The following is a 24,572-nucleotide window of genomic DNA, read 5'->3' as shown; positions in this document are numbered from 1 at the left end:
ATACATTTTTTATTATATATGTATTCAAGCTGTAGAGAACTGTGGTGTAAAACAACACTTTGAAAACCATTTCCATTTAATAACACCACTAACATATGCTTCATATTTAAAAAATGCAGATACCTACATCACTCCCTTTTATTCCCAAAGATATGGGTAGAAACAAGGTACTCCATGTCTATGTAGTGTTGCTCTTTTCAGATACAGACACTTGAAGCCACTGGGGACATTTTTCACTTTGTCAAAAGATGTAAAACTTAAAATTTTAGACTTTTTCAGAAAATTACCTGAAACAGAATTAAGGCGCTGAAATGAGTTGGTACTCATACGGTGGGTCACATTTTTTGAGGGCTTTGCTGGAGCTGGGAGAGCTCGTAGAAGTAGGCCGCAAAGAGCTTCGTCCCTTCGATGAAGTTATATCTGGAAAGAGATGGATGTTTATTTGCCTCATGAAAATCAGGTTTCACACACACATTTCAAAGGGGAGGTTTTGAGAGGGTTGGGCTAAAACAGCTGCAGATGATGATGAACATGCTGGCAGAGGAGTGAGGATGGCACCCAAGAACTAAAACAAGAGTGAGATTCGCCGTGGCAAGTTATGAGACCTCTTCAGAACATCGTGACTGATCATCAGACCAAGGAGTACTCCCAGCACCATGGTCTGCTCTGGGTGGAGGAGGAACATCCATCTCACTGGATCTGGACTGTTGTCTGTTGTCTAGTCATTCTTTGCACATCAATTACTGGGGAGATTTTAATGCTCCTGGTTCTGCGCTAAACAATATTTACAATTGTTGACCTTCTTTGGCTCATGTCTCATCTTCTCTGTCAGTTTTACCTATATTTACATTTATTCATTTATGAGGTGCTTTTCTTCTAAAGTGATGTACACCTCAAGGGAAAACACAAGTGCGCTTCACCAAATGGGGTGTCTTAAAGATGTATTTTGAGTCTTGAATGTCCAGAGGGTTTCAGCAGCTCTGAGGGACAGAGGGAGCTCATTCCACCGCATTGGAGCCAGAACCAAGACCTCACCTGCTGATCTTCTCTTTCTCAGAGTGTTCTGCATCATCATGACCGCCAATCGGAAGCATCATCACACTTTTTCCAGTCAGCTCTTGGAAATTGTGGGCAACGGGAATGGTGGATCCCTCTCGGATGAGTTCAGGTTCCCCCCCAAACACTAATATTAGGAACACCGAGAAACCAAAGTCATAAAAAGTCTTTACATGTGATTGTAAGCAAAATGTCTAAGTTTAAATGCAAGATATCTGTATTGAATCATAGCCTAGGGGATGGGAGTCAGGACTCAAGGCAATAATTGAATCCCGCTCAGCCACATTGAAGACTGAGTCTAACAGCATTCGTGTTTATGCTTTCATTTCTTTAGTCCCCAAAGCAACTTACACTGATTTACTCATTTGTACAGCAGGTTGTTCTTTTTTTAACCGGGCCAATTTTAGAGTAAGTTCTTTCTCGCTCAAGGGTACTGCAACAGGAGGTGGGATTTGAACCTTTTAGCCCAAAGGCTACTAGGACCACTGCAGCGACCCCTTATGGGACAGGTGGTTCTGAAAATGTGTGTGTGTGTGTGTGTGTGTCTTTTTTTTTTTTTTTTTTAAAAAAAAAAAAAAAAAAAAAAAAAAAAAAAAAAAAAAGTGTAATGAGTTATTTAAATGGCCTCTTCTTGAAATTATGCAATACGGTCACCTACCTACTGTATTATTCTGTCTGCAGGGGTTTGTACCGTTTGCTGGGAACGTCATCCGTACCGCGTTTTAACTTGCTTTACAGCTAATAAAGAAGCGCTAATGTTGCGAAAAGGTTTGGTGACGGAGTGAAACTCACCTGCTTTAACCGCTCTCCGGCCAGCGATGTACTGGGGGTCCTTCAGGTCCGCCACCCACGCCTTGGCCCCCACTGTCGCGCTCACCTTCAGCTTGTTCGGGCTCCTTCGCCGGGTGAAGACTCGGTGCAGGTGCTCCGTAACCTAACACACAGGAGACCTGTGTCGGAACCAAGACCTAAGGCTCTCGCTCCGCTACAAAGGGGGCAGCGGGTGGTGGTGGTGGTGGTGTCGTCTCCAGTGCTGCCACCTTCGACCTGAAGAAACCGGGTTTGAAGCCCACGTCCTGCTGGAGTACCCTTGATCAAGGTGCAGTGCAGGCGTTGATGCAGAAAAACGTGCACCGCGGTGCACGTGGTAAATCAGTGTAAGCCGTGTTGGAGAAATGCAACGCAGAGAATTTGCTGCTCTTCTTTGTTTGAACTCTTTGAGTAATTATACCATATTTTAATTTTTTTGAGATGTAAACCCCCGTTTTTGTTCATGGTGTTCCTCTACACTGGGGTTCTCACTCAGTCTGTGTTCAGGACCCACAGAGAGGGAGGTTAGTGTGAAGCCAAGGCCAGTGTGTAAAGGAGCCGTCTCTTTTCTTTTTTTTCCAGTTCCATTCGCCTGGTTTATTCTGCGGATTCTGGCGGATGATGGGAAATCCACCGCAACTTGCCAGGTACATCATGCCCTGCGATGGTCGTGGAAATTCGTCACTTGCCTTGGGCTTCACAGAGCTCTCCATGGAGTGCTTAGGCCCACGGCTTAAATAATTTTAAGGAACGTTCCAGAAATTGTTCTAGGAAATGAACATAACAGGGTACTGGACCATGTGATTCTGAACTGCATCTGCTATATAGTATAAATATTACGGAAAGCTCTGCAGATTCATCCATTTGTCACTCAGTTACTGAAATGGTTGAGAGCTCATGGCAGAGAGCGTCAGGGAACCCCTTCAGACAGCCGAACGGCTGCTGTGCTGAGGGTTCACAGCTGATGGTGCACCCACCTGCTTCTCCACCACCGCGGGCTCCATGTTGGGCACCTGGCGTATGGAGAACTTCCCGACCACTCGCCTGGGAATGACCGTCTTGGAGCCCGGCTGGGAGAACGCCCCCTCGATCCCGTGTATGGACAGCGATGGGTAGCGCCATCGTGCCATGAGCATCGCCTCCTGGAGACCCGGGGAAACATCGGTTGGCACCTGCGCAGTCGGCCGTGTAAGGTTAACTGCGGAAAGCCCTCCTCCCCCCCGTCTCCCGGGACCTTGGTGTCCTGCAAAAAGCATTCCACCCCTATTTCCTGCTTCATCTCCTCCAGGTCAAAGTGGAGGTCTTGGTACGACTTGCTCTCTTCCTCGGTCACTGGGGCCACGGACTCGTAGATCCCAGGTACGAGGATCTTCCCCCTATGGTCCAGTAGACTGCCTGCAATCACAACAACATGTTATTGTATTATTGACTTTTTAAAAGCCAAAATGATGTAATTTTACAGTTTCACTCAGTTCTACTTTTCATGGAAGTGCTTTGGCTTAAGACCTTTTCCCATGAGTACAACAGCAGAGGCCCACAGAATAGAGAACTGTCATTAGTGTAAATCTGTGGCACCCCCACCAAGCAGAGCGATCAGGTCACCGACGGGCTCCTGGACACATCCTCCGAAGACCCCGGAGTGCAGGTCAATTTTGGGTCCCTCAACCTGCAATGCACAACAACAGACGGTTTGCTGCTTCTGAAATGCAAAGGAGACGCTTGTGAAAAGCGACCACATGGCTCCCAGGGACACGGTACGACATGGGGAGATTAAACTCCAAACCACTGACTTTGATGTAAATATTCCCTGATGTTACATTACTTATTTACAGGGCTGGGAAGGTGTTCCAGAGCTCCAAGTACACAAGACTCCTCAGCTTACAGACAAAACTGAGACTGGGAGTGTTTGTAAATCATTTCTTATCATAAATACAACATCACTTTAACATTTAGTAACAATCAGTAAAAGGGCAATAACATCGAAAGCCATCAGCTTATTTACCGGTTAGGTTGTGAAAAAAGTTCTCACACACACACAGTCTGAAACCGCTTGTCCCAAAGTGAAGTAAACCAACTTATAAGTAAATACACACAAACACGCACTTGCAGAACCGCTCGTCCCATACAGGGTTGCAGGGAACCGGAGCCAACCCAGTGACACAGGGCGTAAGGCCGGAGGGGGAGGGGACACACCCAGGACGGGACGCCAGTCCGTCGCAAGGCACCCCAAGCGGGACTCGAACCCCAGACCCACCGGAAAGCAGGACTGTGGTACAACCCACTGCGCCACCGCACCCCTTTTATAAGTAAATAAATATTTGTCAATAAGACTTCACAACTTGGCAGTTCATAGCAAATGTTCACACACACACACACACACACACACACACACACACACATTTTCAGAACCGCTTGTCCCAAACAGGGTCACGGGGAACCGGAGCCTACCCGGTAACACAGGGCGTAAGGCCGGAGGGGGAGGGGACACACCCAGGACGGGACGCCAGTCCATCGCAAGGCACCCCAAGGGGGACTTGAACCCCAGACCCACTGGAGAGCAGGACTGTGGTCCAACCCACTGCGCCACCGCACCCCCTTCAGCAAGTGTTCAACGTTTCTTTTACCCATCGTTTACTGAAGGGTCCAACAGCAGTGCCACTTTACTATGTGGAGTTTCAGATTTTAATGCTCATTTGATGCCTTCTGGCCTTTCACCTCCACAAAAAAGTAGGTGCTGCCCCGGGTGCCGTAGGTGAGAGCAGGTCTCCTGCTCAGCCACACGTTGTCAGAGATGACAATGTAGTCCACGTCGGAGAAGAAGGTGTCATTGCGCTGCTGGATCAGCTCCTCCAGACCATCGGAGCCAGACTCCTCCAGACCTTCCAAGACCAGCTTGATGTTCACGGGCACCTCCTGGAGAAGCGTCGAGACTCAACAGAGGCAACAGAGTCTGACATCTTCAGCAAATAACACATATCTTACGGAACGTTGAGTAATGTGTCAAATCCATGAACTGAAACAACAAACAGGAGCTGTGAGAGAAAGCAGCGCACAGATGTGCTTCAAAACACAAATTTAATAAGACCCCCTCTCCTACAGCACTTCTTTTTCATGGCCCTAAAAGCAAGCCAGCAATCAGCAATCATTGTAGTTAACATTAATAAATTCCTTAATTAATGACATCCTACAACAATCAATCATCAAGTCATCTACCATAATTAAATCCAATAAACCAGTTATCACTGAAATTGGAGAAGATGTTCATTCCAGCTAAAATTCTTTGTGCATTCCTTAGTATCCCAGTTAGGGCCAGCAGGTGGCCTCATGGTTAGAGCTGTCCTCTTCTACTTGAGGGACCCACGAATCCTACCATGTCCTGTAGTACCCGTGAAAAAGGTACTTACGCTAAAATTGCTTTAGTAAAAATTACCCAGCTGTATAAATGGGTAAATAATTCTAATTAGCTTTTGGGGAAAGCATGAGCTAAACGAATAAATGTAAGATAGTAATTGTCTTTGGAGAAAGTAAAAATACCCAGAAGTCATGGACAGCCACTGGTACCTGCATACACAGAGACTTTTTTGGAGTGGGAGTTTTTTTGTTTTCTTCTCCTCAGCTGGCTGATCCTAATAGTCATGCGCAGCTGCTGCTATTCTATATCGTTTCTTTCCCTGGGCCACCTTGGTGAGAAGAGCATTCCATAAAATAAATGGAATACATTTATAATAATAAATAATAATAATAATAAGTAAAAAGTGTCTGCTAAGTGAATAAATGTAAATAATTAAGTGATCTCCTGTGCCTAGAACTTGCAGATGCTTCACGATGGGTTCCCAGGTCCAAGGCCTGGAGACCACGTGTGGAGACAGACCTGCTTGGTGGCCAGGTACGTCTCGATGGCGTGGAGCCAGGCCAGCACCGGACCCTTGTTGTCCGAAGCCCCCCTGCCATACAGGTTACCTAGGAAAGAGAGGCCATCGCGTTCACTACAGAACATCCGCAGGGCGACCAGTCACTCGAAGCGCTGCTCTCGGCGTCACCTTCCGCTGCAGGCAACACACACGGGTCATTCATTCATCAGCGCGACGTGAGCGCCGTACTGTACACATATTCGTGTATTTTTGAAATTAGGCAGCAGGATCACCGTCGATCTCCGTCAGGTTGAAGGGCTCGGTGGCCCAGCCGTCCTCCTTGTTGGCAGGTTGGACGTCCACGTGGCCATAGAAGCAGAGGGTGGCTTTCTTGGGCTCTTTCTCGAACTGGGCCAGGATCACCGGAGGTCTCCGCAGGGACGCCCCACTGGGCAGCTTCCGTGGCGGAGATGGAGAGAAACATGCCACCGGTGGCTCTCTTGAATCATCACTTCATGCATAATTATTTATTTCGGACATAGAAAGTAAAGAGTCAAGCAGGAAAGGTGACCAAGTGAACCACAAAGCAAACTGGTGGACAAAAAAAAATGTCAAGTGGTGATTTCGTGTTTTTTTTACTCGACTTTTACCGTGCAGGTGTGTCCTACCTCATGAGAGCCCACATCTGCAAACTCCACTGTCCCCCCCATGGCGGTGATCTTGTCTGCTGCCACGTGAAGCATCCTCTCCACCTCCCCCCACAGAGACGGTTGGCTGGAGTCGCTCGGTATCGCCACCCATTCTCTCAGCCGCTGCAAGATGGGTACTGGTGGTTCATTACTGTCCCTCACAGGGCACAGCTCACACACAGTCTGAAACCCCTCATCCCAAGCAGGGTCACAGCAAACTGGAGCCTAACCCAGCAACACAGGACTGGAGGGAGAGGGGACACACCCTGGACAGGACATCAGTCCATCACAAGGCACCCCAAGCGGGCCTCGAACCCCAGACCCGCTAGACAGCAGGACTCAAACCACAGACCCGCTGGACAGCGGGACCCAGCCAAACCCGCTGCACCCAGGGCACAACTGTGGAAGCGTATCGAATTCAGCCAGTAACTGTCAGGTTACTGATGTGTTTTCACACAACTCCTCCAAAACCTGGTAAATCGACTCCCGCATCTTCCTACCTGAACAAAATCATTCTGTCGCTGGTCGATGTGTCGGAACAGGGGCTCCAGCACTGCCGAGGACTCGGAGCAGGAGGCCACTTGGAACAGCATGACGGCGACTGCCAGGAGCTTCGTCTGTCAGACAACGAGTGAAAGAGAGGAATGACAAGAAGAGTGTGTGTGTGTGTGTGTGTGTGTGTGTGTGTGTGTGTGTGTGTGTGTGTGTGTGTGTGCGTGCTCAGGGAGCTCCAGGACAGTACAGCTTCTGAACCGCAGTGTGTGAAAAGTAAGCACAGGTTTACCAGTGCCCAGCGTGTCACCGAGTAACAGGTAACCCGGTACGGGCGCAGTGTAGATCAGGGCTCAAAGTGCGGGTCCAGGTAGCCCTTGGGTTGGCACACCTCGACTTTGAACAGCAGAGCACATCTGGCAGCGAGACGCAGGATGTAAAGTGATCGCACCACTCCTTTCTGCTCGAGGGGCACGTGTTATGTAACGGTGACTGTGGAAAGGAGGGGAAGTTAAACCTGTGCTCATGGAGGGTTGGGGTGAGGGCAATTAGGAGGTGTGTCATTGTATGAGCAGCGCTGGGAGTTACTCAATACAGCACAAAACGTGTAATATTTAACACCTGGGAAGAGAGGTTATTCATTTGTTTGTTTAACATGTGGGGGTGCGGTGGCGCGGTGGGTTGGACCACAGTCCTGCTCTCCGGTGGGTCTGGGGTTCAAGTCCCGCTTGGGGGGCCTTGCGGCGGACTGGCGTCCCGTCCTGGGTGTGTCCCCTTCCCCCTCCGGCCTTGCGCCCTGCGTTACCGGGTAGGCTCCGGTTCCCCGTGACCCCGTATGGGACAAGCAGTTCTGAAAATGTGTGTGTATTTAACACTTGAAAGCATCTTCTGTTCTTTGCTGAGTCACCCCAGGAATCTGGGTTGAGCCACAGGCCATTGAATTGGGTAGAAAAATGTATCGATGAGAAGAGGAATGAGGATTTTCATGAAAAAAGTAAATGGAAAATGTGCCTAAAGCCCAGAAATGAGCGTTTCTGAATATCCGAGTCCCAGTCTGACTATGAGTTCAGGTGTGTAAATCACAGCCTCGTCACAACTGCTGAAGGAAAAGTTCATTGGCAAAGTGGTAAAGTTACAAATATCATTACAGTTCATGTTTATTCATCTGGCAATTTTCTCCAAAGGCAAATTGTATGATGAGTGTTGTACACTGCGCTACTTACACTGATTTACCCATTTATACAGCAGGATCATTTTTACTCTATCAATTCAGTCTAAGTACCGTGCTCAAGGGTAGATAGAGATCCCGGGCAATGCTTTAACCGCTGCGCCACCTGCTGTCCTCGCCCTTCTGTGTTCTCACACTGGGTGGAAATGTCGGTCGGAGTGTTTCCGGCACTTTCTCCCACAGTCCGATCCTTTGCAGTTCTGTTTCTGCTCCTCGTCCACTTGACCAAACACCGAGCAGCAGCGTAAATCTGCTGAAATTTTTTGATCTAAGAGTCCAGCCCCGGACACACAGTAATCAGTAACACTTTCTGACCTCGGCTTTGCTTACTTGACAGGTTTACACTTTGCACCTTTATACAGCTGAGGCTGGGACACTATTTTGCTTCGTTTGGCACATGGATCTCTCCATAGTCCCATAGTTTAGAGGAGCTCTAAGCACTACGACACCTGCTGGCCAGAGCTAGATAGAGCTCCATGGTTTTTTGGTGATCAAGGTTTTCTCCCTGAATTAATACAATTAAAGTTACCCATTGGAATAAATAAAGTTTACTGTTAGTCACCTAAGAGAAATGTGTCACATAATAATAATAATAATAATAATTGAATTAACATAAAGTGTTAGTTGAAATGAAAACAATTTTATTGCTTATTTTATTTATAATATTTATTCACTAACATTTTCAACCTGTCATTGGCCCAAGCCTCTGTTCCCACATGTCTGAAAAGTACAACTATCATACCTGTGCCTAAGCATTCAGGTGCAAAGTGTCCGAACGATTTTCGGCCCGTTGCGCTCACCCCCATTGTTATGAAGCGCCTTGAGAAAGTGGTACCGAGTCACCTCATAGCGGGCCTCCCACCTACACTGGACCCACACCGGTTTGCCTACCGCCCAAACAGGTCGACAGAGGATGCCATTTCCACCGCTCTTCATTCAGCCCTCACCCACCTGGATAACAAGAACACATACGTAAGGATGCTGTTCGTTGACTTTTACTCCGCTTTTAACACGGTCATTCCCATTAAACTGATCACAAAGCTCAGTGACCTGGGTATCGGCACACCCATATGCAGATGGATTCTAGACTTTCTATCCAGCAGACCCCAGGCTGTAAGGTGGGGCAATCACATGTCCTCAACCCTCATTTTGAACACCGGTGTCCCACAAGGTTGCTTGCTGAGCCCACTGCTCTACTCCTTGTGTTCCTCTGCATGACTCCAACATCTTCATCAAGTATGCAAATGATACCACAGCGGTTGGCCAGATCAGTAACAGCGATGAAATGGCCGACAGGGAGGAGAGACAACGCCTGTCAGCATGGTGCTCCAGCAGCAACCTCACCCTCAATGCCATGAAGACCAAAGAGCTCATTGTAGACTTCAGGAAATCGAGCAGCAGCAGACACGCCCCTATCTACATCAACGGTACCGAAGTAGAGTGTGTCTCCAGCTTTAAGTTCATCGGTGTCCACATCTCTGAGGATCTGTCCTGGCATCAGAACACCTCAATTCTGGTTAGGAAGGCGCAACAACATCTTTACTTCCTGAGAACACTGATGAAAGCTCATCTCCCCCTGAGATTTTAACTAACTTTTACCGCTGCATCATTGAGAGCATCCTGACCAACTCCTTCACAGTGTGGTATAGCAGCTCTACAGTGTGGGAAAGAAAAGCCCTGCAAAGGGTGGTGAAAACCGCCCAACGCATCGCTGGCACACAACTACCTGCCATTGAGCTTCTTCACCATAGCAAATGTTGGCGCAGAGCACACAAAATCATCAAGGACTCCTCACATCCCAGTCACAAACTGTTCAACCTCCTTCCATCCGGGAGAAGATACAAGGCCATTCTCACCAGAACCAGCAGGTTCAGGGCCAGTTTCTTCCCTACAATGATCACCCTACTGAACTCTACACTTCACCGTTAGGTCACTGATGTCTCACTGACGCTTTACTATTTTTTAACTGCCTGCAGTCATTATCTGGTTCTGCTCCACCTTGTACTTCCAATGTTGTCTCTATATAATAATAATAATTATAAATAATTGATAATTCATGGCATGTCCTAGGTATATTTGTGTATATGTATGTATGTATGTGTATGTATATGTATATATATATATGTGTATATAATATGGATAAATTTATTTACACACACATTGTCTGAACCGCTTGCCCCATACGGGGTCGCGGGGAACCGGAGCCTAACCCGGCAACACAGGGCGTAGGGCCAGAGGGGGAGGGGACACACCCAGGACGGGACGCCAGTCCATCGCAAGGCACCCCAAGCGGGACTGGAACCCCAGACCCACCGGAGAGTAGGACCTGGTCCAACCCACTGCACCACCGCGCCCCCCTAATTTTTTTTTTTTTAAATTTATTTATTTATTTGTAGTGGGGGTGCGGTGGTGCAGTGGGTTGGACCGGGTCCTGCTCTCCGGTGGGTCTGGGGTTCGAGTCCTGCTGGGGGTGCCTTGTGACGGACTGGTGTCCCGTCCTGGGTGTGTCCCCTCTCCCTCCGGCCTTACGCCCTGTGTTACCGGGTTAGGCTCTGTGACCCTGTATGGGACAAGCGGTTCAGAAAATGTGTGTGTGTATTTATTTGTATAATATAGATATATAATACATCTATTATCTGTACATACACAGTGCATTATCCTTGCTACTGTTGTACATACACACACATTTTCTGAATCGCTTGTCCCATACGGGGGCGCAGGGAACCAGAGCCTAACCAGGCAACACAGGGCGTAAGGCCGGAGGGGGAGGGGACACACCGAGGACGGGATGCCAGTCCGTCACAAGACACCCCAAGCGGGACTAGAACCCCAGACCCACTAGAGAGCAGGACCTGGCCCAATCTACTGTGCCACCGCACCCCCACTGTTGTATATACTCCGTAGATATTTATATATACATTATTACTGCTACCTGCTCAACAGCTTTTGTACATACTCTCAGCCATATTCTATTTATTTACTTGTACATATATTTCTCATATTTAACTGCACTTGTTCATTTGCACAATTCTACTATTTGCATTTCTGGTAGATGCTAAACTGCATTTCATTGCTGCGTACCTGTACTATGCAATAACAATGAAGTTTTATCTATCTATCTATCTATCTATCTATCTATCTATCTATCTATCTATCTATCTATCTATCATTTTATTTGTAAAATATTGATACAACTGATATTATTTACTAATATTTTTATTTTTGTAGACCTCTGATTGTTGAGTTTTGATGATGTAAAAACCATATAAAGTCCAGTGATTCTTTCAACCTGACAAAGAAATCAACATCTCGCAGAACATGTGACCACATTTCAGCTCGACCTCCAAGTTTGTATCTACGTTTGTTCCTGTTGCTCTGAAATCAGAGGTTCCTGTGTGTCTATCTAAATGCGCTGGCAGCAGAACTTTCCGGATCCTTGATCAGAGACGCAGAGGCTGCCGTTGTGTTTTTTCTTTACTCTTCCGTCAGCAGTGATGTTTTGAGATGTGAACGGTCATTGAGCACAACCACACTGTTACAGATAGGCTACTTCTTTATTTCCTCATACAAGATGTCCTATGATCTGCTTCAGCTTTTTGTTTTTGGACAGATGTGCAGTTTCTTTGGGTTCACACAAGCAATTTAGCCCAAGAAGAGTATGTGTAGCTGGATGATTATGAGTTGTGCGCAGAAGACTTGCTGCCAAGCTAAAGGACGAGCCCTTGAGTGCTGCTTCACGGGTCCATCACTGACCCTCTCCTCTCAGTCCTTCATCTGAGAGACTTCATGCAGGTAGGCAGCGAAGAGCTTCGTTCCTTCTATGTAGTTGTACCTGCGGCAGAGATACACGGCACAACGTGAGCGACCGGAGCGAAGCAGGCTGTACGGACCGAAATGGAACAAAACCGGCCTTCGAGACACAACCATCTGGTTTACGACAAATCGAGGTTACGGATGGGGTCAGCGAGAGCCCCGGCTTCAACTTGCAGAACATTTCTTCAGTCTGCAATGGCTGAATCTGGATGTGAGGCACCTCCCGCCGGCTCATCGGCACCAGAACCAGAGTCAGACCAGAGTCTTGCGTTCGAGTTCCAGCCTCCGTCAGCCCTGCCTGCTAGTTCCGCCAGTTCTGATCTCAGCGATCGTGGCCCTGTTCGCAGTGTCCCGGCCATGTCCACCTGTCCACCGAATGTCGCTTCGTTTGTGTTGTGTCCATTGATCTCTTTTCGACTTTAGCGTTCTGTTTGTTTTTCCCTATTAAGGGTTCAATTTCTGACACCGAGTATCATGTGTAAGTATGCTTAGTTTGTGAGTGTTTCATAAATGTATGGAAATTATGTACAAAGCTATGAATAACAATTATAATTACAAATGAAATTGTGGGACATAATAGCAATGAAAGAGCTCAGTAGCTCATAAACATTTTTGCCATTTCAATTAACGCTGATCACGTGTTCAATTTATATTAAAAAGGGCAACGAATTACCTTCGTGAGGATTAGGGGAACTAATTACAGCATCAGTGTATCAAAACTACTGCTGTCTTTGTAGGTGCTGTGGTGGTTAAGGAACTGCGAGACCAGAGAACTTAGCGCCGAAACGCTCCAGTAAAACGTCTGTGACAATGCGCTGAGGTGCACGAACATACAGGAGACGGGAGCGTCTGAACCGAAACGTGGTGTAAGGAGGGATGGCCACAGTGCGGGAGGGGTACAAAGTGGAGCTGGTCTGACAGGTGGGATCATGGGATTGCCAGGTGTCATCACCTGCTCATCTTCTCGTTCTGGGAGTGCAGGCCATCGTCGAAGCCTCCGATGGGCAGCATGATGATGGGCTTGTCCACCACCTCTTGGAAGGTCCGAGCAATGGGGATGGTACCTCCCTCACGGACCAGGTCAGGTTCTACGTTGAACACTGCAGGGAGGAAAGAGAGCTCATGATGGGTACAAACCATTTGGGTTGCTCAGGAGGAAACGGGTCTCCAAGATACACTGGCTGCTCATGTTGCTGGCGATAAAAATCAAAATTTTCAAAAGCCCATTTTTTCTAGTTTGTTTATTTTTAGTTTAATTTTCTTCTATCTGTTTTTTTAACAGCTGAGCCGGTGACTGGTAGCAAAGCACACTGTGAAAGATTGAGCTTGTGGGACCACTTTAATTCTGCTCTCTTCCACAGTGTTTACAGCTCATGTCTGGTGTACCTGAGCTTCAGTGGTCAATCACAAAATGAGGAATGTTGTGCATGTTTATGAGATGAATCAGCCTTAAACAGACGTTTTTGGAGAAAACACACACACACACACACATTTTCAGAGCCGCTTGTCCCATACGGGGTCACGGGGAACCGGAGCCTACCCGGTAACACAGGGCGTAAGGCCAGAGAGGGAGGGGACACACCCAGGACGGGACGCCAGTCCGTCGCAAGGCACCCCAAGCGGGACTCGAACCCCAGACCCACTGGAAAGCAGGACCGTGGTCCAACCCACTGCGCCACCGCACCCCCCCTTGACGTTTTTGGAGAAAACAGATACTTTTTTTTTCACTAAATAAAATTTTAATCAAGCTCAGTGTTAATATAAATGTTAAGAAGAAAAAGTCAGTTTTTATTTGTTGTTGCTTTATCTGTGTGTTTTTGTAGCACTTTGCCAGCAAACAAATGAGGTTCATCTTTCTTATCAATCTGTTACTGAGTGTGATTACAGATGGTAGAAGTGACTTTGGAGTTACAAGACACGAAGAAGACAAGTTACAATCAGATTTTCATTCCCAGTTGTGTTTGTAAGCTATGGAGCTGTATTGAGGAAAAGGTGTGAAGATAAATGTCAGCATCAGTACATACTGCACTGCATTAACAGGTAGTGCTATAGAAGACCGGATGGATGGATGGATGGATGGATGGATGGATGGATGGATGGATGGATGGATGGATGGATGGATGGATGGATGGATGGATGGATGGATGGATGGATGGATGGACTGAGTCACTTCTCTGTAGATATTTTGGTGACTTCTTCTGTCTGTGTGTTTGAATACCTGTCTTTACTGCAGCCTTCCCTGCCTCATACAGTAGATGCTGGGGGTCGGCCAGCCAGGGCTTGGCTCCTAAGACCATGGTCACTTTCAGCTTGTTTGGGGTCCCTCGCTTGGCAAAAGCAGCTTCCAGGTGCTCCTTCACCTGCAAATCATCAACAACGTGTGTTTGGAAATGTCCATCTATCTGTGCTTAGTGGATGTGGCCTACGAGAGGGAAATATTTTTATATCCTCAGGGGCATCCACAAGAGCAAAGTTAAAGCCATCCTGTTGACAGTAAGCCAGGAAAGCATTTGCCGCCCATCCTACCTGTTTCTCCACCTCCTTTGGGTCCATGTCAGGCACCTGGCGGATGGAGAACTTGGCGATGACACGGGCGGGAATGACGGTCTTGGAGCCGGGATCAGAGAAGGCTCCCTCGATGCCATGGATGGACACTGTCGGCTGGCGCCAACGGTGGGCCAGCAGCTCTACCTGATACACAGAGCACCAGGGAGAAGCTCAGGAGAGGAGCTTCAGACAGGGCCAGAAGGCAGGGCTATAGGGAGTCTGCCACCTTCCAGTCCCCTCCTCCTCCTTCCATCTATCACATTGCTGCTTCTGGCTCTTCGGTGTCTCACCTTGTTGCTGTGCATCAGCCGCTCGACGCCAATGTTTTGCCTGTAGTCCTCCATGTCGAACTCAATGCTCTCGTATGTCGCTCGCTCCTTCTCCGTCATTGGGGATACTGCTTCACAGATGCCTGGGATCAGGATTTGACCGCTGGGGCTGATCATAGTGTCTGTGGGGAGCAGAGGGAGGAAGGGCAAGTCCATCATCACCGGCACTCGTGGAAGAAAGCAAAAAAATATTTTCAAAAAAGCTGTGAATGCGACATAAACAGAAGTGGAGTGTGAGATGTCCTTAATTCAGTTCACTTCCACCGTGTTCACTGCTCGTTTGCTCTTCCTGAGTGGCAGGGGTCCACAAAACATCAGGAACACTGTACATGTTTTTCTGATGAATCAGTTAACAACCAGAACCGAATGAGAATTTTTAGTGATGATGCATTTTTACACTCTTAGTGAAAATTAATTTTCTTTTTAATGTAGCTCAAAGCCATTATTAAAATTAACATTACTATTAATTGGACTGATGCCTTTCCGAAGAGTGACTTTGCAATATGAGGTTTGTACACTAAGTTACTTTCAATGATTTACCCACATATACAGCTGGGTAATTTTTACTGCATCAGCTGATGGTAAATACTTTGATAGACAGTGTTATCGCAGGGGCAGGGATTCAGATAAAGTATATATATAAAGAGTATATAAAAGTATGTATAAAACTTTTTCTGGTGTATTTTTATTTATTACATCTGTATTTAAGATTTTTACAGAAACCCGCAAATAAATTGAGGGACGTGAAGTATTAACCTTTCTTTGATTGTGACACAGCAGTAAAGGTGATTTTGGATTTATGAACAAACTGAGTTACAAACACACTTCTGGCCCCAGCTGTGTTTTAATCAGAGGAGCAGGTGTGTACACTTTTTTTGACTTACTCAGGATGCCAATGAGGTCTGTCATGGGTTCGATCACAGTTCCTCCATGTACACCAGAGTGCAGGTCCTCTTTGGGTCCTTCCACCTGCGTTGGGAAATGGGGAGAGAACCGTTCAAGTCCTTCAGAGGACAAGTGTGTTTGGTGTCACACAAGTTCTGCATATGAACAGATTGAACTGTTGTTCCTATATTCTAAATTTTTATTCATTTTAAACTATTTAGTTAAACTAATTTCATCCTCACATGACCAAGACCCCCCACCCCAATTAGCCTGGTCATGAATTGACCAGTCACTTTAATATTATTTTTTAAAGCATTTTCATGTGTTATTAACCTTGATAATGTAAATGTAATGTTTTAAGAAAGAACACAGCATAACATGGCAAAATATTCATTAGTGAATACACACACACAAAACCACTTGTCTCATACGGGGTTGTGGAGCCTACCCAGTAACACAGGGCGTAAGGCCAGAGGGGGAGGGGACACACCCAGGACGGGACGCCAGTCCGTCGCAAGGCACCCCAAGTGGGACTCAAACCCCAGACCCACCGGAGAGCAGGACTGTGGTCTAACCCACTGCACCCCCTTACCACCATCTGAACCGCTTGTCCCATATGGGGTCACGGAGCCTAACCCAGCAACACAGGGCGTAAGACTAGAGGGGGAGGGGACACACCCAGGACGGGACGCCAGTCCGTCGCAAGGCACCCCAAGTGGGACTCAAACCCCAGACCCACTGGAGAGCAGGACTGTGGTCTAACCCACTGCGCCACTGCACCCCCTTCGTCAGTGAATGTTAAATTTAAATACATACACACACACACACACTTTCAGAGCCGCTTGTCCCATACGGGGTCACGGGGAACCGGAGCCTAACCCGGCAACACAGGGCATAAGGCTGGAGGGGGAGGGGACACACCCAGGACAGGACACCAGTCCGCCACAAGGCACCCCTAGCAGGACTCGAACCCCAGACCCACCCGAGATCAGGACTGCGGTCCAACCCACTGCGCCACTGCACCCCCTAAATTTAAATAATTTATAATAAAATTAATAAACAGAAATGTTTGTATCCAAACTTGGCACATACAAGAGGAATATGAGAGCAGCACTGTGCAAAAGGTCCTTGCCCACTTTATGTGATGGTTCCTCACCATTTCTGCATATAAAGACATATTTTCCGGGGTGTGAGTTTGTAACGATCTGGCTAACTAAGGAGTGTACTCACGAGTATTCCAAAAAAAAGGTGTATAAACCCAGACGGACACGGAAGAATGGAAGCTCTTCGTTTAATATCTTGTAGGCAACTATGGATGACTTATATTTCACACAGCTGTCTTCACGATAAAATAAACAACATTAAACTCCAAAACGTGCGGGGCACAAATGTGTACAACAGGGGTGTCCAAACTACGGCCCGCGGGCCAACTGCGGCCCGCGGGTCAGTTTTTATTGGCCCGCAGCAAATTCTGAAAATATAATTGAATATGGCCCGCACATGGCGCTTGAGCTCAACTCTGTTGCACTTCTCAGTTTCAACACTAGATGGAGCCAGTCACAGAAAAGGTGCTTCTCCACTAAACAAAATTAAGCAAAGAAAAATATTTACCACGAGTCACCAGAAATGGCAGCACCGAAGAAACGCAAGATAGCAAGTGAGTGTAGAAGATTTCAAACACGGTGGGAAAATGAATATTTCTTTAAAGAAATCAACGGAAAGTGTGTCTGTTTGATTTGCAATGAAGATGTTGCCGTGATGAAAGAGTATAATGTCCGTCGGCACTATGAGACCAAGCATCAGACATCCCAGCCATCCTTCAATCCAAAGGACAGCATCACTGCTCCCACTGAGAGCAATGTTCTTCACATTATAGGTGAGTTAGAAATACACACAGTAATCATGTGTCAATATGTCACCTCTTGTGTGTGGCCCGGGCCTTTGCTTATTTTTCTGTATTTGGCCCTCACCAAAAAAACTTTGGACACCCCTGGTGTACAAGGACAAGTATAACAGCCGGCGCGTGCCGGGGGAGAGAGAGGGGACCGGGGGGGGGACAACCCCTCGGTCTCCACAATAATACGTCATCATTACAAGTTGTACATTTGCAACTTGACATACTGAAGAAAAGTGATTTTTTTAAACAATTGTTATCCATTCTGCAGCTCTTTTGCTCTTTTAAAGTTTCGGGAAGCATATTTTACAAAAATAACATTACGATACTCTGGACTGTCCAGTCGTTCCAGTTTCCTGTCACTGGAGGTCTAGTCATGCGTGGATGAACTGCATTTACTTTCTGCTGTGAAAACGTGTGAAGCTGCAGGGCCCCCGGGGAGCCCCCTCACCGCGGCATGAAAGTAGCAGTTTCCCCTGGTGCCGTAGGTGAGCGCCGGGCGCCGGCTCAGCCAGCCGCAGTCCGAGATGACGATGTAGTCCACGTCAGCGAAGAAGGAATCCTTCTGGACCTTGACCATAGCTTCCAGGCCATCGGAGCCGGTCTCCTCCATGCCCTCGATGATGAACTTCACGTTCACCGGGAGCTCCTGAGCGGGGCGAAAAACTCACGGATGTGGACACTCGGGACGGCGGCACGTTAACGAACGTTTCATTTACAATAGTGCAAGCGTGTACCTTTACTATAGTAACAAGGCCTTGTTCAGTTCTGAAGAGGACGACTGGTTAATGTGCATCATGTTTACATTGACTCTGCTCGTGTTTGTCTTTTCCTCACATTCATAGACTAATTACCACTATGTCTATGAACAAAAATAATCCTGTGCTCAATGAAAAATGTCACAGCAAATTTACGAAAACACCAAAATGAAAGATATTTGTATGGATGGCAGAGAATCCCACACAGCCGTCTTCACAGACCTTTCAATAATTTTGCTTATGATTGTTTATGATTAAAAGAAATAAAGTTGACAAGATCACTGCCCGTGTCTTTCACTCAGTAAACCTGTGGACACTGCCCTGTTAGAGGCTTGAACTCTGTTACTAGCAAATGTACCTTTTGGAACTGAGACACCAAGTGTGTGTTTGTTTCCTATGAGCATTTAGACAATATACCTGTTGTAAAAGAATGACTTTGTAGTACAGAAAAAAAAAAAAAACGATTGCAATAAAATAAAAAATTGTAATAAAATTGATTGATAAGCTCATTGCATGAAAAAGTATATATATTTATACAGAACGCCAAGGGCTCCAAAAGCCAGTTTTCCTGATTAAGAAACAAAGTGTGACTCACAATGCCGAGTTTCTGATATGCTTCCACCGTGTGAATCCAGGCCAGGACTGGAGCCTTGTTGTCCGAAGCCCCTCTGCCATAGAGGTTTCCTGTGAGGGAAATAAGCTCATTCTTCACCTCACATGTGGACACATGAAATCACACCGCCCAGCTGTACTCACCACTTTTCCAGGACATCTCTTGTTGTGTACAAAACAACAAACTGTCTTTACGTAATTGATACATGCACTGTGTTTATGGCCAACAAAAGCATCAGTAGAACTGATCCCAGATATCTACAGCACTTGATCATTCGGTACACCCCAACCAGACCGACACGCTCTTCCTCATCTGCCCGTTTGGTGGTCCCATGCAAGAAAGGTAAAGCACGGGGATTCTCAGTTCTGGCTCCGTTGTGGTGGAACGACCTCCCCCTCTCACTCACAATTGCTGAATCTCTGTCCGCATTTAAAAAGAGTCTGTAAACTCATCTCTTCCAGACTCACTCTGCATCACAGGAGCGACGGAGGCCCTAAATTCATTCACTGAGACCCAAACTTCTTTTTCTGGAGTCTTTCCCAGCTGATGCCTCAGTGTCGCTGACCGGTGCCCTGCTGTCCCCGACTGAGGCTCTACCATACCTGGATGAAGCCCTACCATTGAGGTCAGTCAGATTGTACGGCTCCGTGGCCCAGCCGTCCTCCTTGCTGGCGGGCTGAACGTCCACATGGCCGTAGATGCAGACCGTACGCTTACTGGAATCGCTGCCAAACTGAGCAGTGACCACTTTGGGCAGAGGGATGGTTGTGCCATCAGGGAGCTGGGTGAAAAATTAATATAAGATCGATGAAAAACTCGTCAGCCTGTCAGTAAGGCTCAGATTTCCAGGGTCTAATGTGTGAAAATTACTTAAACGGACTCAACCGCTCATGGAGGTATGAGGTGGTCATATAAATGGCTGGATTCAGATTCCTGGTTTAATGACTGCGATTATATCTCTTCGTTGGCTCTGATTTTCTCAGGAACTTCATAAGTCTCCAGACACCCTGTGAGGTTCCACTCCCACCACCCTCCCAAGACTCACACCTGCCAGCACTCTCACCTCCTGTTGTCCGACGTCCACCAGCTCCACCTTCCCCTGCATGTTCTTCAGCTTCTCTGCAGTCATTTCCATCATGCGCTCCACATCCGGCCTCTTTTGCACATCGGTGGAAACGCTCTCCACAGCCACCCAGTCCCTGAGGATCTGATGCATGAACATACTGTACACACAGATTTACTGAATGATGCACCTCTGGCACACAGATTACTGGCAGTTATTCCAAATGTTTAAACAGCGTCCCCGCTGTGCTCGATAATCCCACATGGACTTGCCTCCACGTACTCCTCCTCATGGCTGTCAATGTACTTCGCGAGCTCCTCAAACTGGAAAGAGTGAGCGTTTGACTCCAAAGAAAGGAAAAGGGACAGAATGAACCAAATCTGAAAAGAAAAGAGATTAGTGACTTGAGTTTGGCAAAAATATTACATTTATGTAATATTTCAGAGCAAGAGCAGTTCATTAAAAGGGAGCACACCCAGTTAAATGAACATATTGACATGTTACGCTCCTCCTATTTGCCACATCTGACAAATTTCCAAATAAACATATTAAACCAGAAGTAGGCATAATGTTTAGTACATTCACACACACACACACACACACATTTTCTGAACCGCTTGTCCCAAACGGGGTCGCGGGGAGCCGGAGCCTAACCCGGCAACACAGGGCGTAAGGCTGGAGGGGGAGGGGACACACCCAGGATGGGATGCCAGTCCATCGCAAGGCATCCCAAGCGGGACTTGAACCCCAGACCCACTGGAGAGCAGGACACGGTCCAACCCACTGCGCCGCTGTGCCACTGCGCCCCCCCTTGTTTAGTACATTCCATGTGAAGAAATAATAAAATTTTAAATGATTACTGATGTAGTTAACTAACCATGTTCACTTATTCCAAGACTCTGAAATCATTTTTAAATAAACAGAGATGAACAGAGTTACCATGATGGGAAGACGACTGTTTGGTGGCTTCAAAACTCCGAAGACTGGGTCTTCTGACAGCCGCTTGGGTTTTAAATGAGAAGAGAAGGGCCAGAGAGGTCACTTAATCCTCTTTTTTTGGGAAAAAGGCCAAGGACACCTGCTTTGCCCCGAAATGGAAAGGTCAACGATTTGAACTCGTTGGACCGCAGACAGAAACCATGCTGAGCTCAGGCACAAACAGCAGGGGAAGTACAGTCCAACAGTCAATAAACACTCAAAGTTACAGGGCTTTAATTATTATTATTAACACTGTTTATCTTGTTCTTTCATCCAAAGTAACAAACCGTATTTGGCTCATTTACAGTTGGGGTCTTCTGGGTTAAATATTGTTCTCAAGGGCTCTACAGCAATAGTGGAGTCTAGGGTTCAAACTCCCAACCTTCAACGTTCTTCACTGCTACCACAGCCGCTCCCCCTCATAGAAATTAGAGAAATATATCCATTAACTCTTTTCACTGATTAACTTCAGTCTTTTACTTTGATAAACTGCTGAGGATTCTTACAGATCACATTCTTCTAAGCCTCTGGACTACTTTTCGCATCGACTACAGTCATAACTCAAAGTACATGTTCTACATAAACTCATCACAAAAAGCCCACTGAAAAAGCTGAAAGTAAATTAAACACCACAGGTCTAAATACTGGCTACCCTGAGAGCTTCCAATGGTCAGTGACTCCACTCCATGTCTGTGTAACAAAATGATAAAATAATGACAAAGAATCCATACGAAAAGTGTTACAGGTCTTTCCTTCAGTGAAAGATGATGAAAACACTCGAACCTGCAGACAAAGAGTACATCACGAGTAGAGTAAGTGTGCAAGTCATGGAGACGGTGAGCTGCTCTTCATCCCTCTGCACAGCAAGAGCTCCAATTAGCAGAGAAATAAAGGGCCACCAAGTGAGCGTCACGACTAATCCCATTAGGAACACATGGCCACCGCACGATTCCTTCTCAGTCCGGCACGTCTTGTCCTCCTTTAGCAAAACCTGAGAACGCAGGAAGGCAGCACCGAACAAAAATGAGACAGCGGTTTGTGACTCGCTGCTTATCAGTGCAGGACAACAAGAATGTGGCGAAGCAGTTGTGGGCTTATCGGAAATATGACCCTGATATCAATTCCAGTATTCTGAGCGCATTATCTTTTCATACTTGGTTACAGTAACAGTTCTGGGCGCAGACCTGGACTTTGGTGCACACAGCCCGTCTTCTTTAACCTCCTTTAAAGCACTATGGTCATCAGAGTATCCTTTCTGTGTTCTTCCAAATAACAAATCTGCGAAAAGGTTAACAAATTTAAGAAGTTCATAATATCAAAAGTAAACTACTTAAAAAATAAAGTCCCAACATTAGGGTTATAATGTGATGGAAACCGGTAGGCAACAGAAAGAAACATCTAATTGCAAAGTTTTGACAACTTTTCCTTAAAAAAATGTGACTGACACACACACACACACACACACACACACACACACACACACACACACACACACACTGAGGCCACTTGTCCCAAGCAGGGTCACAGCAAGCCAGAGCCTAGCCTGGCAACCCAGGGCAACACCCAGGATGGGATGCCAGTCCGTCCCAAGCCAAGGCACCCAAAGCGGGACTCAAACCCCAGACCTACCAGAGAGCAGGACCCAGTCAAACCCACTTCACCACCACAACCTTCTGTATCTAAAAGGGATATGTAAAGAATTATTCTAACAAATGTGAATTGGTCCAAGGGATACTGAGGTGGGGGGCACAGGGGCATGGTGATGCAGCGGGTTTGGCTGGGTCCTGCTCTCCCGTGGGTCTGGGGTTCGAGTCCTGCTTGGGGTGCCTTGGGATGGACCGGCGTCCCGTCCTGGTGTGTCCCCCCCACCCAGTCTTGTGCCCTGTGCCGCGGGGTTAGGCTCTGGTTTGTCATGACCAGCAGTTTCAGACAGTGTGTGTGTGATACTGAGCTGTTAATAACTGCCTGCATTGACAATGTATTTAAATATTTCATTTATTATATTATTTCCTTATATATGTATACAAAAGTAATATTTTTATTTCATTTATTTATTCTTGGCATTATACATGTACATACACATGTGATTTGTAGGGGGTATAGGACACGTGACTGAAAATGTTTCATAGAATGTATTGAAATTTTTAACTTTACTGGTTCACCCACAGTGTGTGAGTGACGGAGAGAGAGAGTGTGTTCCACTGATGTATGGATGAGTGACCCATTGTAAGTAGTGCATCTAGCAGTGTAAGTCACCGCGGTGAATAAGGTGTGTGGGCTGATAACAGTAAATAGAGTTCCTTGGAAGTGCACACACACGCACATTTTCTGAACCGCTTGTCCCATATGGGGTCACGGGGAACCGGAGCCTACCCGGCAACTCAGGGCGTAAGGCCAGAAGGGGAGGGGACACACCCAGGACGGGACGCCAGTCTGCCGCAAGGCACCCCAAGCGGGACTCGAACCCCAGACCCACCAGAAAGGAGGACCCGGTCCAACCCACTGCACCACTGTGCCACCACTCCTTAGAAGTGGCTCTGATAAATAAATGTAAATGTACTGAAATTTTACCATATTAAACGGTAATCTAGTTTGTCCTCCCTCTTACTTCAGAGCTTGGACAGGTTCACTTCCAGAACCAGGTGCAAGAAAGTCTGCCAGTGGTCCATCACATCTGCTGGTTATGGGCCTTGAATCAAAGAAAACCCTCAGAATGACCTCTGACCTCTGTCCTCGCACCAGGGTTTTCCTGCACCGATGGAAAGGACACATAGCGACACGAAAACAAACCAGTAACAAAAACAAAAGTTTGCTGCACTTGGATTGTGCTGGTTCTCATGTGTTTGCTGCCCTGGTGTTCAACTTCACTCATGTTTCATCTTTTTGAGAAGAATCAAAATTAAGGTTCCGCTCTAATAAAGTTAAAGAACCCGTCTAGACTTCTTGTAGGCAAGTGGGTAAAAGCATTTACGAAATACAGGACAGTTTATATTGCTATATGTATATGTTACATGTTAGATTTACATTAAATTTATTTATTTATCAGACACTTTTCTCCAAAGTGATTTCCAATGAACTCTATGTAGTGTTATCAGCCCACACACCTTATTCACCGTGGTGACTTACACTGCTAGATACACTGCTTACACTGGGTCACTCATCCATACATCAGTGGAACACACACACACACTCTTTGGCACTCATGCATTATAGGTGAACCTGAAAAGCATGTCTTTGGACTGTGGGAGGAAACCAGAGCACCCTGAGGAAACCCACAAAAAAATGTAAACTCTACACAGACTGAGCTGGGATTTGAGTTCAAGATGTGAAAATATTCATTCATTCATGACAGAGGAAATCAGAATGGGAGCAGAGTTCACATCACACTCACCTGATTATTTCCTACACAGAAAGCAGGTGCTAGAACATGGAACCTAAGCATTGATGTGTCATCAATCAACATCAGCACAACCACTGTGGTCAATTGCAGACACATTTACAGTTATTCCCAACACTGTACCTCACAGCTAGTGTTCACTGATCTATATTATGGACACACAGATACA

General features: G+C 46.7%; 2 protein-coding genes across 2 annotated transcripts; both read right to left on the bottom strand.

Moving 5' to 3' along the window:
- Positions 1–309: 309 nt before the first annotated feature.
- On the bottom strand, positions 310–8,932 carry LOC108940582 (beta-Ala-His dipeptidase-like). Its single transcript, XM_018762828.2, has 12 exons — positions 8,927–8,932; positions 6,907–7,023; positions 6,386–6,529; positions 6,011–6,173; positions 5,738–5,826; positions 4,582–4,779; positions 3,448–3,532; positions 3,101–3,261; positions 2,844–3,008; positions 1,849–1,990; positions 1,036–1,183; positions 310–420 (listed from the first exon to the last, which is right to left on the bottom strand). The coding sequence occupies exons 1-12, from the start codon at positions 8,930–8,932 to the stop codon at positions 336–338; spliced, it is 1,503 nt and encodes a 500-aa protein (XP_018618344.2). The 3' UTR covers positions 310–335.
- Positions 8,933–11,668: 2,736 nt separating this feature from the next.
- Positions 11,669–21,079, bottom strand: LOC108940590 (cytosolic non-specific dipeptidase-like). The gene is made up of 12 exons (XM_018762842.2): positions 20,968–21,079; positions 20,301–20,408; positions 20,029–20,172; positions 19,584–19,746; positions 18,948–19,036; positions 18,046–18,243; positions 15,700–15,784; positions 14,777–14,937; positions 14,466–14,630; positions 14,158–14,299; positions 12,892–13,039; positions 11,669–11,958 (listed from the first exon to the last, which is right to left on the bottom strand). The coding sequence occupies exons 1-12, from the start codon at positions 20,968–20,970 to the stop codon at positions 11,889–11,891; spliced, it is 1,476 nt and encodes a 491-aa protein (XP_018618358.1). The 5' UTR covers positions 20,971–21,079; the 3' UTR covers positions 11,669–11,888.
- Between the last annotated feature and the right edge of the window lie 3,493 nt (positions 21,080–24,572).

The sequence above is a fragment of the Scleropages formosus genome, chromosome 18 (genome assembly GCF_900964775.1).
Source record: "Scleropages formosus chromosome 18, fSclFor1.1, whole genome shotgun sequence".
Lineage (NCBI taxonomy): Eukaryota > Metazoa > Chordata > Actinopteri > Osteoglossiformes > Osteoglossidae > Scleropages > Scleropages formosus.
Note: the sequence above shows the minus strand (reverse complement) of the source record. Positions and strands in the feature narration are given on the sequence as shown.